The sequence below is a fragment of the Gekko japonicus genome, unplaced genomic scaffold (assembly GCF_001447785.1).
Source record: "Gekko japonicus isolate JY-2015 unplaced genomic scaffold, Gekko_japonicus_V1.1 scaffold88, whole genome shotgun sequence".
NCBI classification, from domain to species: Eukaryota; Metazoa; Chordata; class Lepidosauria; order Squamata; family Gekkonidae; genus Gekko; species Gekko japonicus.
The window spans coordinates 729160-748330 of NW_015160209.1; the positions used below are offsets into that span (position 1 = coordinate 729160).

Below are 19171 nucleotides of genomic sequence, written 5' to 3' on the forward strand. Positions count from 1 at the left end.
AACTCAATGAAAATGTTGAGACAAGTGTGCAACCACAATAAAAAAGGCCAACGCTATGCTGGGGATTATTAGGATTAAAAACAGATCAGCCAATATCATAATGCCCCTGTATAAATCAATGGTGCAACCTCATTTGTACAGTTCTGGTCACCACACTTCAAAAAGGATATTATAGCATTGGAAAAAGTGCAGAAAAGGGCAACTAGAATGACAAAATGGTTGTAACACTTTTCCTGTGAAGAAAGGTTAAATCGCTTGGGGCTCTTTAGCTTGGAGAAACGACGGCTGCGGGGTGACATGATGGAGGTCTATAAGATTATGCATGGGATAGAGCAGGCAGAGAAAGAAGTACTTTTCTCCCTTTCTCACAATACAAGAACTCATGGGCACTCAATGAAATTGCTGAGCAGTCAGGTTAGAATGGATAAAAGGAAGTACTTCTTCACCCAAAGAGTGATTAACACATGGAATTCACTGCCACAGGAGGTGGTGACAGCTACAAGGATGGACAGCTTCAAGAGGGAATTAGATAAACATATGGAGCAGAGATCCATCAGAGACTATTAGCCACAAGGTACAGATAGGAACTCTCAGTCTGGGGCAAATGATGCTCTGTCTTCTTGGTGCTGGGGGGGGGGCAACAGTGGGAGGGCTTCTAGTGTCCTGGCCCCACTGATGGACCTCCTGATGGCACCTGGTATTTTTGGCCACTGTGTGACAGAGTGTTGGACTGGGTGGGCCATTGGCCTGATCCAACATTGGCTTCTCTTATGCTCTTATGTTACACAGCCTAAAAATTATTTACCTTGCAACAAATATCCTGCAAGAAAACAGTCTTAAGATCCCTTCCTGAATGTGGCAAGTGAAGGCTCCTGCAGAATCTATTCCAGTACACCATTCCATATAAATGGATCTCCCACACAGAATTCATGTGACCTGTGACTAAACTGAATGTGGATTAAAATGAACAAATAAATGTCAATGTTACTAATTAAGCTACTAGAAAACCTGAAGCACGTGAACTGGGATACCAATATGCTTCTAGGAGAATATTTAGAATGCTAATAGTACCATGGCAAGAAATGCTGACAGCTGAACAAAAGCTGCCATTACTGAATTATTCACAGACCAAAAGACAAGGGCCATGTATATGTGGAAAACCTTATCGGAAACAGAACCTACAGCATTCTTATGCAGTGTAATAAAATGGCAAGAATAGCTTTCAAAAGTCTGATTAACTGGACTCGGCCATCATAATGAACAGGAGTCTCACAAGCTTCTGGGGGCCATACCACCGCCTGATTTTGTGGCTAGTTTAAGGTGGCTTGGAGCTTGCTCAGTCTTTCTCCTCCCATGCCACCAAACTATCATGGGAAGCCAAGAACCCTGTGAAAGGATCCAGTAAAACAGTTCATCTCCTCATTAGTGTCAACCACCAGGAAACTAGCTTAATACTGAAGTAGTATGGGCTCCTCCTATTTAATCTGGCCATTCTTACTTACCCTAGTGGGGCAGCAAGAAATTTTTTTTTAATCTTTGAATTTATATCCCGCCCTACCCCGAAGGCTCAGGGCGGCTAGCAAGAGGCACAAAGTGCCAAGATTAAAACAAATTTAAAAACATAGAAATAAAACAATAAAATACAATAACAAAATATCAGTGCTCCATTTGTCACAAGATGGGGTAGATCTTAATCCCAACGGTAACATTCCCACAGTCTGTCATCCCTTCTCCTGCCAGGTCACCTCGCACCCCGAAGGAACCAGATAGTGGTGCTGATGGTGCGATGGTGCATAGATAGCAATGATGGAGTAGTGGTGGCGTAGTTGTAGCTCTAACACATCAAAATAATATGATTCTATTATTCTAACCTAAAGAACCCAGCTTCTGAAAACTTAATCCAGAGTTTGAAATACATGCCCCCCCAAGACGTTTGACATGCATACAATAAACTATAATCAATAAAGAGTAATACCAATGTTATTATTTATCATTGAATAATCATAGTAATTTCTCATGAAAGATTTAGGATAATTCCTTACTAATGCTCTTGACCTTCTCTTGTTTTATTTTCTGCTATTTATTAAAGTCAGCATATCGGCTTCTTAAATCCCCTATCATATTACCTGAATCAAGTATCTCTAAATCCAGAGATATATTATACTCATTATTCAAATCATATGACTATGGTGTATACTAGATTTGTTATGGTTTCGGCATAAAGTTATTTTAACTTTCATCTCTCTCGCACACACTTTATACCACTACTGTTTTCATTACTTCAGATATGTTTTCTTGGTTGACTCCCTGTCTGATTTCTGCACACACATACAGTTTTATATTCTCCATTAATAAACAGAGTTCTGGGCCATGCTTTACTTATCTTATGAAAATTTTCAGTTTCTAGTGATTCATTATTTCATAAAATTAATAACAATGAATGGTGCAATATTTCATAAGACTGGCAGTTTTAAATTTGTAATTAATATGTTTCGGATGATATCCCTAGGAATTGTGTGGCAGTGTACGTGCACATTGTATTGATTGTAAATGGGGGAGGGAATCCACAAATACATAAAATAAGTCAAATTAGTTTTGTATTTATTAAAATATTTATATCCTGCCTTTCGTCTTGGCTCAAAACAGCTTAAACACTTAAAAATCAAATTATGAATTCACCTTATGGAATGGTCAGGTAAAATAAAAAACAAAGTTAAAAAATTTCATATCAGATTGCAAGTGACAGCAAAACCAAAATGTGATCTTTTTCATGTTTTTTGTTGCTCTAAAGTAATAATAGGAATGCCTCAGCAGTAAAAAAAAACAACCCCAAAAAACTATGGAGTGGCAACATTATACCAATGTCACTTAGGAAGGAAAATCATAAATTTAAATACTGTAGGCAAGAATATGCTAACAGTGGATCAAGAGTGAACATTTGAAAACATGTTGTGGAAACTGTATAAGGGAAGTACATAGTATACTGTCTTTAATTTTTTAGCAGTATCATTCCAGTACAAACAATTTCAACACAGAGCTTTGAATTTGTCTGAATATAACATGTGAATCCCACCTGATTTATTGTTTACCTGATCAAGTATTTAAGTTCAAGAATATGTTGCCCTTACAACCCAAAATTAACTTGGGATGTTTTTAAAAATTTGTTTACTAAGTATAAGTCAAATGATAATGACAAATCAGATGACACTCTATGTAATGCATCAGAAAATTCTCCAGTTAGCATTTTTCTGGAAACTTCTAAAAAGAAAAAGGTCATGAAGTGAGATTCAATTAAAACCTAGTATTGCTATGAAACAACACTGTGCTCTCCATTATTATAACCAAAGCAAGTGTCCCACCCTCCCAGATGCCCTAAACAGGACCATAAGAAGAGGCGGAAACTGACTAGTCACCTCCTGATGGCACAAACCAATTGTATATCAAGGCACAAATAAACCATGGGGCTGATCACTAATACAGACAGTATTATAAGGTTTTAGTGTCTGTGCTACTAGGGGCAGTCTTAGCCATGGGACAACTGAGACAGCTTCCCTGGACCTCGTGCTGGGGATCCACCACCCCAACCATCCTGCTGCCTCTATCACTCATCACCATGTCTCCCAAGTCATAGAGGCCCAGGCAATCTGCTCCAGGAGCCGATGGAGAGAGAAAGGTGGCTATGGCAGGCTGCTCAGGCATAGGACACCAAGCAATGAGACTGGAGGACTCCAACTCTGACCACCTTACAGATTGTTATTGGGGAGCCCAGCTCTAGCCTCATTCCCTCACTGCCAGGCCACACTACCCCTGAAGTAGCAGCAACAATGGCGAGAGAAGTTAAAGATCTAATTACCCTAAACAATTATGTTGAGCAAGTGCTAGCGGATGCAATGGAGGGTGTATAAAAATATTTTTTGCAGCCTTCACTGCCACCTCATAGGATTTCATAAATGTCCTATAAGATGTTCTTGCAGTCTCGTCGTGAGTATGCTGCCAAACTCGCTCTAGTGGTCTAAGTTCTCGTTTCATCCCCTTGAGTTTCATAGTATACCAGGGGGATAATTTAGGTCGGGAGCAAAGAGGATGTCGGGGAGCACTTTCACCAACAGCTTCAGAGAGACAGGAATTCTCTATCAGGAAATCTAATGAATCGCCGGGGGGGGGCATCGGATCCCGCAGAGCATTCTGGAACCCAACTGGGTCCATTAGTCTCCGCAGGCAAGTTCGTAAACTTCAGGATAATGAAACTCATTCTCTCCTCAAAACCCCAATCCAAAATTAACACAACATTTTTTGAAGGGCATACCCCTAAGCAAGGATTCCCTTTTCAAATACTTTCAAAAGCCCAGAAACAGTCCTTTACCAACATTACACAGACAGTAAATCCTGTGCTAGAACGTTGACATACAGTTAAATTAATCTAGCAGATGTACAGTAATATTAGCTTTACACTTCTTATTTTAAAACTGAACCAGAATTCTGAATTTCTTAGTTATTTATTGTGCTCAGTTTTTTCACCATGTGCATTTGTTAAATTATACATCATTTCTATCACAGAAACCAGTATGAAGGAAAATTAAGATATAGTGAACAAAAAAAAAGAATATGACACACTAGTATAAACATTTTGAATAAAGTCTACACATACGAAACTATATGTAACGTTCATAGCCCTCAACATTGAACCAAGATTATCTGATTTACTCATTTAAATTTAAAAACAAATTCTACTGTGCTCCTATTTCAGCTCTTAAGATCCACAAACAACCAGCTTTAAAGAATTCATTCACTATTAAATATGCTATTACTTCCTTACATGATTTGGACTCTGGTGAGGGAGGAGAAATGTTCGATACAGCAAGATCACTCTTGGATTTTTTAGGCTTCTTTGCATTTGTCTGCCAGGGTTTATCATAACTTCTGAAATCCCTTCTTGTTCCCTTGTTTTCTGTTGGGGGAAAATACTGTATTTGAACAGTTGTCTTTTGATACTGACATGCATAACATACCTTGATAACAATATTCACAGGCAAAGTAAGCACTACAGAAAAATACATTTCTATTCATGTTAAGTAACCATGAAAACTGGTGTTTTTATTTTTTCCCATTTACAGAAAGAATTACATTGTGCCTATTGCTGAACCAAAGGATCTTGTTCTTTCTCTGTAACCAAGCCATACATTATGATAAAATAGGCACAACATCACAAGAGAGAAACGTTTTAAACAATATACACTGTGCTTTAATTTCTAACTTTACTGTACAGGGCTGCAATCAGATTATTGCAAATGGACTTCAGTTCCCAGGCAAACCTTAATCTGTGCCCGGTGGCAGTTTTGGAATGGATGAGGGCTGATGAACTGACACTTAATCCCAACTGAATGGAGGTTCTACTGATGTGTGGTAGGATTCACCATGAAGAGAGGTATCTTCTCATCATGATGGAGTAGCACTCCCCATAAAGGACCCTAGGGATGCTCCTGGATCCAGGGCTCCTGTTGGATAAGCAGGTGAAGGCACTGGCCAGGAGTGACTTTCACCAGCTTTGACTGGTTAGCCAGATGCAACTTTTCCTGGACAAAAAAGAACTAGCCATTGTAGTGCATGCCTGGGTAACATCTTGATTAGACTAGTACAACGCATTCCATGTGGAGTTGCCCTAGAGGAGTGTCCAGAAGCTACAATTGGTACAGAATGCTGCAGCCAGGATGCTGACTGGATTGGCTTATAGGGACATCCAGACTTGGTTCATCTTCATTGGCTTCCTACCTGTTTCTATAGGCTCTATACAGTTTGGGACCACCATACCTTAAGGACTGCCAACTCACCACCCAGCAAACAGAAAAAAATGAGCAACTGCCCTTTCACACACCTTCTCTGTGGTGATTTCTATACTGTGGAACAATCTGCCTGAGGCTTCCTTCTACTGTTTTGCAAAACAATCTTCCTTCTATTGTTTTGCAAAACATACTATTTCATGAGGGCATTCTTGTAGAAGAGGCATAAAGAGACAAGACAGATCTTTCTACAAACCTGAGAGAGAAAAAATCAGGTTTGCAGAAACATCTGAGATCTAAGAAACTAAACAAGCAGTGCCTGTAGCTTTAAGAATCAAATGCATTTACTGGCCATTGCTGGCTACCACAACAGTATTGCCAGCTTGCAATCCATGGTTTCTGTTAGTAAAAAGCAGGGGAGCCTTTCCAGGGCTGTTTTGGCTTTTGAGGGAGGATTCATTGGGACCAGGTCTGGCAGCAACCACCAGCAACTTACTACTACATGACTTCCATAACTCACCCAGGCCTGATTGCTTCCTACTGTTAACAGTAGTCAGTAAGGGCAACCAGCACTGTCTCCGTCCCAAGCCCCGGGCGAAAGCCGGACTGGAATGGGTCAAGGACGGAAGCGTCATCTAGGAAGCTCTGTAACTGAGTCGCCACCGCCCTCTCAATCAGTTTGCCCAAATAGGGCAAATTGGACACCGGCCGATAGCTGGCCAATTCAGCCGGGTCCGAAGTTGGCTTTTTCAGGAGTGGGTGGACCATCGCTTCCTTGAGTGCCTCGGGGAACCACCCCTCCAAGAGGGACTTGTTGATAATCTCCCTCAAGGCACCTCGAAACCCCTCGTGGCCCGCTTTAATGAGCCAAGAGGGGCACAGATCAAGGCTGGAAGTGGTTGGGCACACAAATACAAGCAAGCTATCAACTTCCTCCAGGCTGAGCCGGTCAAAGCCCTCTAAACCCCGCAAAGCCGTGCAAGGGGCCTCAAGTTCACTTACTATATTAACTGTGGCGGGGAGGTCGCGGTGGACCATCAAGACTTTATCAGCAAAATAGCTCGCAAAAGCCTCACAGCCAATGTCCAATTCCCTACTATTTTGTCTGCCCTGTGGCAGAGCTGTCAATGACCGAATCGTTCTAAATAATTGGGCCGGGCGTGAGCTAGGGGACGCAACCCTAGCTGCGTAGAAGTCTCTCTTCGCAGCCTTGACTGCCATCTTGTAGGATCTCATAAACGTCCTTTAAGATGCTCTTGTAGCCTCGTCGCGAGCTTGGCGCCACCGTCTCTCTAACCGTCTGAGCTCCTGTTTCATAAGCGGCCACCCCTGGGTATACCAGGGGGTAAGCTTAGAGAGAGGGCGCAGAATGAACTGGGAAATACAATACAATGCCTCTTGAGGTTAGCATACAAAGAACACTCCAGAGGATATGGGGCAATTGTGTGGAACTTGCCTAAGGAACAGGGGCAGATTCATTCTAAATAAGGTAAATGTATGAACCTTCCCCTCATAACTGCCAAAGAGTGGACATTTAGCCATTAAAAGTTTTAAATAAACAGATAAATATAAATATATCACTCACAGCCCTGATATGAATCAAAAGCTTCTATAGCTATTTACCAGTTTAAAAACTCTCATATTTATACGGTGTATTGTTAAAAGAAAGAATGGGATATTTTATTTATTTATTTATTTAACTTTAGACTTTATATCCCGCTCGAACCCTCTTTCTCAGGGGGTCTCAGAGCGGCTTACAAGTGGTGTTAGTCACACAATTTTCCCCTAACTAGGGCCACAGAGTTTGTAGGGGTGGGGTTACCTATCAGCACCCATGTAGATACATGTGCATATCTCACCTTGTATGCCATGTGTCTCTACTAAAAATACACAATATATAAAAAAATAGTACTAAATGAATAATAAAAGGAAAGAAACACAGCATGATATAAAGGGAAGAAAGAATGCTAGGTAGGGAGAATGCTAGCTATAAAGGAGACCTAGATACCCAATCACAAAGTATAATGGTGACCTGGGTAGGCAGCTCACACAATCAAACTTACATCAAACGGTTTAATAATCCCACATAAACAAAGCCTGAATTGCCTAGAGGAGAGATGAAATACAGATATGAAAAAGAATAAAAGTGATAGTAAACAATCATTTTAGAATTTCCTAATAGGTAATTATCATTTATCAGACCTGATAATGGCTGCTAATGATAGGACGTTTTGAAGAACGTTGATTCATAGGGTTGCTGTAAGTCGGAAGTGACTTGACCGCACTAAACACACACACAATTATCATTTTGCTCACCTGAAGTTTCACTTTCTGCCCAAAGGGCAGCAGATCCAGACAATGTCCTCTGAAGCTGGCTATGACTCCCATGTTTGGATTGGAGATGGTCAATAAGAAATGGTATCGGATGGTCAGGTGTCTCTGTTATCAGTTTGGTCATCAATTCCTTCAAAAGATTGAATTAAAGAAAAGTTAACAATTACTCTACAGCACTTTTTGTCTCAACTAGAGATGTAAAGTTCCTGGAAATCTTGAAGCCATGGGAAAAATCTCCCCTCCCTCCCCAAAGTTTCCATTTTTTTGTTAAAAAAATGGGGGAATTGCCCTTGGGGGAAAAACAACAGGAGTGCTTTCCACATTTCCCCCAGGCCTTCACATCTCATCCCTGTAGAAGGCAATAGGTGTTTATTTTATTGTATTTGTTTATTTTATTACATTTATATCCCACCCTCCCCACATAGTGGGCAATGGGCGGATTCCAAACAAACTGATCTGCACACTGTGCAGATTTACAATTAAAATATTAAAACCAAACCACATTGCTGACAAGCACCTGCACATAGTACTACTACTTCTACTTAAGCAATATATATACTGTGGAATTTGGTTGCACTAGCATTTGAATATGTTTGAAGGTACATTTACCCTTTCTGTTAAGCAAAATATTACCACAAGGTACATAATCCATGTAATTGCACTGTGATGGCCTGTTCGTTTAAATTTGCCACAATGACTCTGGACCCCTGACGTTGAATTGCAGAGTTCTTTGTGCGTCTCACACAACAGAGCTTTGGACTATGGCCAATAGGCTAAACAGACAACTTTGTCCAAATGGAAACTGCCGCATTGGATTCAAAAGCCCAGCTGGTAGGGCAGAAGATAATTTATAAGACAGTTTAATATACAGCAAAATGAATCTTGGTAACTGGGAGAGGCACTCTGGATTTTGTGGGCTCTAGATGCCAGGTGCGTATGTGCACAAGATAAATGGCAACATGAGGGTATTCATTAATCTTTGCCATCTCATCTCCACTGTGCTGAAAGGAGCAAATAAAAACAGTGTGGTTGCTGTGTTGATCTCTAGGTTAACTGGCAACTAATTACTATTCCACTCAAGTTTTTTATTTTGTTCTGCAGGTTGAAAATAAAACCAGTCCTTACTAGTCTTAAAAAGAGTGTGAGTGTCGTGTATTCTCAGTTGTTCCCTGCTTCTGCTGTTTTCAACTCTGTCCCAATTTAAACTTTAACTCTTAAGCTCTTTCAGCAAGAAACCCAGACTGTGCAAAGGTACACTAATGGAAGTACATAAATCATATGTAACAGAAGATTGCATTTCTAATATAAAATGCAGCTCACATTATACAACTATTTATAGATATTTCAATGATAAGTATTCTCTTTCAATATCAACATTCAAGTGTATGAAAACAACTAAACTACAATCTCCTAAATTAGTCACAAGAACTAAGTAATTACTCCAAAGGACACTAATCACCCTGCTTAACTTTTATAAAACACCTTTATATATTAGCTATATAAAAACATATTAATACAATATTCTGTATCGCCTTGGCTGGCACTGGGAACCAGCCATTATCCGTGGTTGCTACTAATTCTGTCCATACCTGACTTCTCTGGCATTTGCATGGGACAGGAGGTGGATCTTTCAGTTCACTCAACATTCTGGAGACTTGGAAAGAGCAAGCGAAATTCTTGCTTCTTTTGAGTGTCTCTCCCATGATTTCCAGTGCATCCTAAAGAACTCGAGGGAAGAACGGAATCTGCCTCTCCCACCCAGCATAGTGAGACATGGCTCTAATCCCTGCTTCTGCTTTTTCTGGCTATGGTTTTGGTCACTACTGGCCATTCTTGTGGTTCCTTGAACATTTCGTTCATTTAATATACCACCTGTTTCTCAAGGCTGACTCATGGGTGCATTTCTCATCACTTAATTGCACAGCACTCTAGGATTCAAACTGAATGTGTGAACTGTCTACCTTAACAAGTATTGCATTTGAGAAGGTCAGGTAATACGAAAGACGGATCTGAGATACTCATTTCGTTCATGCAAAGTATCTTTGGATGTTGCCATCACTAAGAATGATGGAGCCCAGAGGAGCTCATAGTTCATCACAGAACAAAAAATTTTTAAAGTGAGATCCTATAATCAAACTCTAAAAAGCAACTTCTTTATGTTTTACCGTAAGATTTGCATTGGACATTCCATCAACTGTTCATGCAAATCCATAATCTAATCTGACTGTGATTGTCCTTGATTAAACACAAATACAATTGTCTTTGTAGCCTATTAAGTATAAGTCAAATGACAAGAAAGCTCTAATTAGCTATATTTAAGTGTGTGCAGCAGACCATTGTTAATTAAGTAATGCTCCATCTTGCTCAGCAACTGTCAATAGGCGGCCTCAGAGCTATCACAGTCCCCCCCCCCCAGTTTGCATACTTGATACCATGATAAAGATTTCCGATCTGTGAGGTTATTGTTTTGTTATTTAACTAATTTCTCCAGGAAACAGTATCAACATTATTTCTCTCCAAATAACATACTTGTTTTCTTCACAACATCATTTCTATTTTCAACTGTTATTTTTTCTATTTCTCAGATTGCAAAAACTAAGATACATGTGCAAATGTGGCAGAGGGCACAACAGGCTGCAGTTCTCTCTTACTCTCTCTAGTACTGAATATATTCACAACTCTGCATGTAGAAAATGAAGGAATTTTAAATTCCATAAATATGCTAAAAAGTATATCAATGTGGACTAAATTATAAACCTGAGATGCACAATTCAAACAGTTATGAGGGCCATAATCAGTCTTCACTCAAGCAAAGCAAGTTTCCCCATGATATCACCCAGCTCTATTATGGGCAAGCCACTTAACTCTTTGGGGGAGTCAACATCAACTCTCAGCTGTTTTTGTAGCTGAGATATGCACTCTGCACCAAACCATACCATGTGGCAAATTCTTCTGTTGCATCTCAGCGTCTTGCAATGGGGAAATTTTCTGAATTGCATCCCAGGGGGTTGAGTTTGCATAACTAAGGTCCCTGCCACACGGCAGGGAAACCACGAGGCAAAGCGCGGCTAAATAGAGCCGCTCCAACGTTGAGACGCTGTGGCGGGATCCCACGGATCCCCTGGCCGCGGCGCCTCTTCTCCCGGCAAGAGCAGACGCCGGGGAGGACGAGCCCGATGGGAGGGGGAGGCTGCCGAACTGCGCATGCCCAAGCATGCGCAGTACGGCCGGGGGCCGGGATGCAGCGGCGCAAGGACGCGCCGCCGATCCCACGGCCGGCTTGGGGCGCTCCAGACGGTTGCAACCACCTAGATAGGTGGTTCGTTTTTGCAGCAGGGTATCGCCATTTGGGCCGGATAAGGGACGGAGACGGCACGCTCCCCAGATGTTGAGGTGGGATCGCGGCCGTTTGCTCCGCCCCCGTTCCGTCCCGCTCCCGGCCCAAATGGGCTCGTATGAACAGGGCCTAAGGAAAAGACAGAAATTTCATGGGGGGGGGAGAGGCAGAATGCTGGACACCTGCAACAACCTGCAAGTCTGCATCCCCCCCAAAAAAAAAACCCTCTCACCATCTCCTTGCTTTGAGGTGCAGCAAGAAATGGGGAGGGGAACATGGTTCCAAGGGCCATATGCAACCACAGACTGTGTGTTCTACAACCATGTTAAAAGTCATAGATTTGACATTGTTCAGATGTGATTAAAAAAAAAAAAGTACGGCATATATTTCAGTTTTGCCACAAATGTCTGTTTTTTTCCAAAAATAGAAAAAAGTTTCCCCCCCATGGATTCAAAACTTTACATCACTAGTCTCATCCATTCTACTACAACATAATTCTATTTCAGAGTGCTACACTTTGTTTTGCTCCATGAGTAGACCAGGCCTCAGAGGAGGGCATGCACAACCACTCCTACAGTTGTTAACATATAAACCTGCTTTATAGGTTAACTATTAACCATTCCCCCACATTCACTTATCCCTAAAAATACCATATTCCAAACCATGATAAACTATTTGTTCTAGAAAAATAGGACAGATTAATAGATGAAATCAATCAAATACCGGAGTAACTAAACAGAATTGCACTGTAAAATATATATACTTTTAAGACATGCTATCCTTGTCAACAATATCTCCCCCTCCCCCCTAATCTGCAAGATAATCTTCTTTTGTCAGCCTCTTTAAGTGTGCCTATGAGAATCGGGGGATGGGGACAGAAGCTCAGATCTCAGAAGGGAAACCATGTCAATACCTGGATGAGGGATCACCAAGGAAGACTCTGAAGAGGAAGGCAACAGCAAACCACTCTCCACCTCTGCTTCTCATTTGCCTTGAAATCCTTTGCTGGACTTGCCATAAATTGGTTGCAACATGATGGTACATACATACAGATGAGAATCTGACAGACCTGAAATTGTGCCATCTAACGTCTATCAGAAATACTTATTGCCTGTTTTTATAAACTAGGACAACAGAGAGGTCTACAAATATGGTTTCTATCTCATTACAGCTAAGCATATGGTTTCTGGAGACCACTATAGTTGATCAAAAGTTCAAACTTGGCCCAAAGGTCTTAGCTAGACCTAAATCTCAATATTTCTGATATCATTATTTCTGAAACCTGGGGACTTTATTATTTATTTAATAGAAGGGCACAAATGTGTCTACCTGGGAAATGATGTATCTGATGAATTTGATATCTGACCCATAAGTATGCCCCAGTCTACACGTATCTCAAGGACTCAACTTTAACTTGTTTCATAAAAAACAAAGCCTTTGCTCTCTCAAATCAATAATGGCCACTTCTGCACTGTCATTTTTGTCACTCATTTGTCCCTATTGCTTTCCCCCCCCCTTTTCCACATGTGGTTTGCTCCCTCAGAGAGAGCAAAACACACGGGGGGGGGGGGAAACCTGAAGCAATAAGGACAAACAAGTGACAAAAATGACAGTGCAGAAGTGTTTTAGGGGAAATGGACACTATGAAACTTCAAGGACTGCTGCAGACATAAAACTCTCAATCCCTAACTGAAGGGATTTGGAGCAAACACTGGGAGAATGTGCTCCTTTCTCAGCTTGAGGCCACTAAGATCAACACAACATTTTTTACTGATTCAGTTGGTCTCTGTAGGAAATCTGGCCTTTTCTGTTCCACACCACAACGATAGTATGACCTTCTGGAAGCTATGCAGCAACCCAGTTCTCTTTTGACCTTTAGAAGGGCTTGCAAAACTGGTAGTTTTATTGAATTTGATAATTTTTAGAGTTTTAATTTGCTGTTAGATTACTGTTGTATCATTGATAGATGCTTTAACTTTATTGCTTTATGAGACATTTTTGAAAGGTGGGGTACAAATATTTTAAGTAAATAAATATTGTCAAATATATATGACTAGAGACCAGAAATGCTGCCTGGATTATTTACCTAAGGGCTTCTAAAGCACTTATGGAGCTTCCTGTCGGAGAACATGAAAAATCTGTCCAAGTTTTTGCTCGATCATCTTACTTACAAAAATGAAACAGTAAAATGATCCTTTCAGTACACCCATGAAAGCAACTATCAACACCATAATGTATGTGTGTATACACATACACACATGTTTTGCAAAAGAATGATCTCAGATGCTCTCAACTAAAGAGCTGAATGAAAACAGTCTTAAAAGGTAAATTGTTTCACAACCGAATCTGATGTTAGAAATAAAACCTCATTAATTCTATAGTAAGAAGACTAATAACAATTCAAGTGAATACTGCAGACTTCTTCTTTCTTTAATTGTTCCATTGATTTCCATTTTCATGACTACAACAGAAATCAAAGTATCATTTTTAAAAATTTAGGACCCTAGCTGACAGAATAGGAGCTTGGGAGAAAGAAATGGAAATGCACTGTAAAAGTAGAGTGTTGACCCACAATGACAAAGGAAGATGCATCCTCAGCTCAGCTCCTTGCCAGCTTTGCATTTCTACTTGCTATGGGGCCAAATAAGTTGTGCTTGCTCTATCTGGTTAGAGAGGAGGGGTTATAGTGCTCTTGAGGAAGAAGCAGGCAAAATGTACCTTAGTTGCATTCCTGTTCATCATTGAACAGCAAATGAAGCCAGTTCTCTAGACAGCAACCTTAACCCAGGTTCCCAAAGCCGGTTCCTGTTCGTTATATTATCTTTAAAATGGATACTGTTATGTACTGACAGAACAATGAATCACCTCATTGAACACCCATGTTAAGCTTCAAGCCAGCAGAGGATTCAGTAGTACTGAGAAACTATTGGTCGCTTCAAAACAGCGGCCAATCACATCTGAACTGTTCCCCGAGCGGGAAGAACGCTGATTTGTCATTATCCCTGCAATCTAATTGGTTGTTATTGTATATAATGGGAGGGGCTATATTAGCCCGGTATGTTTAAATAGGAGCCTAGCTTCAATGTTGTTTGTTCTGGTTTTTCTACATGCGTTTAAGTGTTTGTTCGCTACTTCCAATAAAGCTGAAATCACTTGCTGAATCACTGTCCGAGTCTTCGTTAGCGCAATCTAACAGATACCTCTCCAGAAGCCTGCTTAAGGCAGCTGACAAAGCAAACACAATCATAAAAAAAACCCAACAATACACTAGACCATAAGAATTAACAGTAAACAAATCACGGACATAAAAACAGCACAAAACATTCAGCATTTAAATATTATATTAGTAAACCAGTGCTCAGGCTAGAACCACACCATAAAAAACAGATAAAAAGTTGAAGCCCTTCAGTTAAGGACTTGGGTTAAAAGACAATAGTAAGACCGTAGTGGCTTCAGCCCTGGAGGAGCTGTGGGAAGTCACTACAGCGTCCAGCAACGAGGGTCATCACAAGCCACATGTCTCTGTTTTATTTACTGTCTCCAGTGCTCCCTCATCTGACCCCTTTACAAAGACCAGCCTTGTCCCTGTTTCACCTGAGTGAACCCTGCAGCCTTGGGCAGTTCGTCTCCCCTCAAGTCTGACCTGCATCCTGGGAAGCCTGCAGAGCGGCTCTTCTTGGGCTTTTACACTCCCATCGACTCGGCGTCCCCATCAGCTTTCTTTGGCAGACCTCACCCCTCCCAGCTGCGTCTTTCCTTGGACGTTGGAAAGAAGCTCTTCCCTGGTGTTTCTGGCATTGGCTGTTTGGATTCTCTGTCCCTCCCCAAATGCTGCAGGTGTCTCTCCTTCAAAGGCTGGTTTTGTCCTCTCCTTTCTTGGCCGTCACTCTTCCTGTTTCTTCCCACACACCTCACTTCTCGCCCCATCAGCTTGGCCCCCAGCTGTTCTCTTTCCTCTGTTAAATGCATTTCCTTCTCCTGCTGGCCCCGCTCCGCTCCCTCGTTATCAAGGCCCGGTCAGTCTGCTGCTTACAGAAATGTTTTAAAGGATACCAACACAGGCATCAGAGGCAAGTCCCAAGGAGGGGGACTTCCCAAATGCAAGGTGCCACCACTGAAAAAGCTGTCACAGGTCACCAGTGCTTCACCTCTGCAGATGCGAGCACAGAGTGCAGACTATGGGAAACAGGATCTTAAGTAGCAGGCTTGGCAGTATAAGATGAAGCATTTTTTCAAATAGTTATGGACTGATAGTTTCAAGTAATTTATGGAACGGTAGTTTTACACATGCCTAGAAACAGATGGGCAGCCTATGCTGATCTTTCAGCATAATACTGATATGATCACTATATCCAGTCCACACTAGCCACTACATTTGGGACCAAGTGAACTTCCTGGACAGTTTCCAAAAACAGCCTCACATAAAGCACATGACAGTAAACCAAACCAACCTGGATCTGGCCTGATAATGCTTTCTGAGTAATCGCCACAGCTGCCATAGCAGCCAAAGTTACGTGCCACAGAGAAGAACTCCGATAATAGGCCAGGCCCTAGTAGCACTCCCAAGATATAAACCTTCTCCTTCAGGAGAAAGGCAACCCCATCCTGGACGGGCAGATTCCTCAGTCCTTGATCAGTCTCTGAAATGATAAATATCTTTGATTTTTCTGAGCTTCAGTTTCCTGGCCCTCATCCATTCCATTACATTCTCCATGCATGTTTTCAGGACTTCTACCAAGCCAGCTGACTCAACTCTTAAGCAGAAATAGAACTGGCTGTCATATGCATGTTGGTGGAACCTCAGTCCAAATCCCCAGACAATCTGTTCCACTGATCTCTTGTAGATGTCAAACAACTGTGGGACCCTGACAGTACAGCTGCTATGGGATCCAGCAACAGTCATCCAACACAATACTACTAGGTCTATTGAAAGTGAGGAACTGCAATAAAATATCAGCCAATTTTCAAAATATTGCTTTACTGCACCACAATCCTCTTTCAAAGTGTGCCCAAATGCAGCTGTAAATTGTTCACATTCCAGAATACTGTGAGGCTCAAACAACATGAGATGGCAGCAGAATGAGCAGATATGTTAGATCAGACCTGGTCTGCCCCAATAAAATATAGAAAGGGCAAACAATTATTAGAACAATAGGAGTACACCGAGGAAGTTTCAAAACCTTCCCTGCCATTTACCTTTCTATAGCAAATACCTCATGGAAGATTTCTATTTCCTGTCTTCAGTTTCTGGACCCAGATTGGATAAGGGGAAACATTAAGACAACAGCTAAAAATGCAGAAAGAAATATGAAATTATTTCCATGTGTACTTTAACAAACAATTAACACCACAATCTTATTAACGGATGCAGGGAAAGAAGATCTGCTTCATACCTTTTCATCCAGGGATTATTTCCCCACCAAAAAAAACCCCTCACTATTCCAGCAGGGTAAAAGCAGTTTGGAAAGTTTCCCCCTTTGAATTGCGGCTCTATCAGCTACATTTTGTAAAAGACAAAACAAATGTTTGAAAGATCACAGAACTACACAGAACACGAAGATCTGAGCTAAATTGGTAGTGTCCCTGGCTTGCCTGCCTGAAATACAAACAAGCTCCAGGAGTTCCAACATACAACCGTCAATATGGTCAATCCTAAACGTTTATTCGCTTGCATAGCAATTCAGATCCTGTAGCTGGCAAAAGATACGGTAAATGGCCTGACTTTTTTCTACAGCTGCTAAATAGGCAACTGTTTCCAATGAAACCACTAAATTCATCTTGATTCTAAGTACACTTCAGAGACATCACATCCATCATATACAAAGCCCTAGAAGTCTAACTTTCAGTCCCAGCCTCATTCAAAAAAATTTAAAAAGAAAAGAAATCTGAAATGAGAAACACCAGGTTTCTTTGGCAACTGGCACTGCTGCCGCAGAAACAGCAAGGAGAGCGCCTGCTGTGTGGAGTTTTCTCCTGTGAGAGCAAAGTGTTTCTTTAGATTAGACTAATACACAAGCGTGCTACCATTATATGCAGGAAATTAAATGATAAAGAATATTCATCAATACAAATGTTAATAACTTCGTATAAATTACACAGAAACAAGGTGCCTTTGTTAACCAGCCCAAGCTAAACATCCTGATACGTTGTCAAGGCAAACTAATAATTATAACCATGCCCAATCAAATTACTATATCAGTTGATTTATGGTTACTGATAAAATTTATTATGCAATCCTATAAACATTTACTTAAGACTCAGCCCAAATTAATCCAGTAGTTTTTACTCACAAGTCAACATTAATTAGACTGCAGTCCTATGAACTCATGCATACTTATTTGGCAATAAATCCCAGTTAAATCAGTTGGACTTATTTCTCAATAAACATGGCAAGGATGATACTGCCATAATAAGCTATTTTATGTGAGTTCTTTACTTAGAGCATGACTGGAATACATGGTCTGCATTACCATAAGGAACAGCTCTAATCTTAGACTATTACCCAAAAGCCAAAGCCTGTAGCTTTAGAGTGACAGTGAAGTTTATCTTCAGAAGAAAGTAAGATATTACCTCATAATAGCAGAATCTACATTTGGCAAAACTATGTGTGCAGAGAATCTTTTGGCAAGGCTATTGATTTAGCAATCAGGAAAGATTATTTCACATAAATTGTTAAACTGTTTCTCAATCATAACTCCCCCATTCCCAAAGGCAAGGAATATTGATTCTTCTTTCAGTATAAGATAGATAGTAATTATAGACACAAATTCATCACATTAACTATTTAGATAGATATCTAGCATCTGCAAAATACTATCCCTTAAAATCACTGCAACTGAGGCATGTATTTTGTGCATTAGATGCATTACATCCCATAACAGCAAATGATACCGTCTTAATGACTGACGGTACAGTCATATTAGAATTATCCGCAATGGCAGCCCCTTTCACCACCAAGTCCCCTTACACCTTGTTTGAAAAGTGAAGCAGAGCGATGTAAGAACCGGGTTGGATTTCCCACTCCTCCAACATAAAGTCACCTGGGGGACCTTGGGTCAGTCACAGTTCTCTCAGAGCTCTCACACCTACCTCACAGGTTGTCTGTTGTGGAGAGAGGAAGGCAAGGCAATTGTAAGCAGCTCTGAGACTCCTTCAGGTAGTGAAAAGCAGGGTATAAAAACCAACTCTTCTTCTTCTAAAAACACTAAGGGTGAACTCACACAATAGCTTTCATTTTTTGCTGAGTTCAAAACGTGATGTTTGCCTCCTTATCATTTTGTATTTCCCTGGAGGAAAATATGCAATAATGTTACCCTGACCAGCATGAAATGCAGAATACTCTTGTTGTTGGACTACTGGGTTTTTAAAGGGCTGAATAGATGTAAGTATATTGGACTGACAGAGAATGGGGAAACTGGCACTATGTCCACTTTTTATATAATGTTACTGGAGAAGAAACTGTGGTGTATGGATTGGGGGGGGGGGTATCCTCAGAATATTATTGAGCCCTATGCGTCATATGGCAAGCATGTCTGCTATGTGTACACTGATATTAATACATAAATGCTTATTCTAGCAGCATACACAAATAGATGTGGAACCCCAATAGGGCCAGGTTCTCAAGACAAGCACAAACATACATGTTTAAGATAGTAAAGGTAAAGGTTCCCTTGATCGAAAGCCAGTCAAATCTGACTCTAGGGTTGCGGTGCTCATCTCCGTT

At 40.9% G+C, this 19171-nt stretch overlaps 1 protein-coding gene across 1 annotated transcript in view; it reads right to left on the reverse strand.

The window, feature by feature from the left end:
- LOC107108588 (chromosome unknown open reading frame, human C8orf34) overlaps positions 1-19171 on the reverse strand; it is a 159260-nt gene that overhangs the window by 120278 nt on the left and 19811 nt on the right. Inside the window, exons 2-3 of the mRNA XM_015409051.1 lie at positions 8094-8241; positions 4817-4948 (exon numbers count right to left, since the gene is read on the reverse strand). Coding sequence (XP_015264537.1) covers positions 4817-4948; positions 8094-8241 — 280 coding nt within the window. The remainder of the gene's footprint in view (positions 1-4816; positions 4949-8093; positions 8242-19171) is intronic.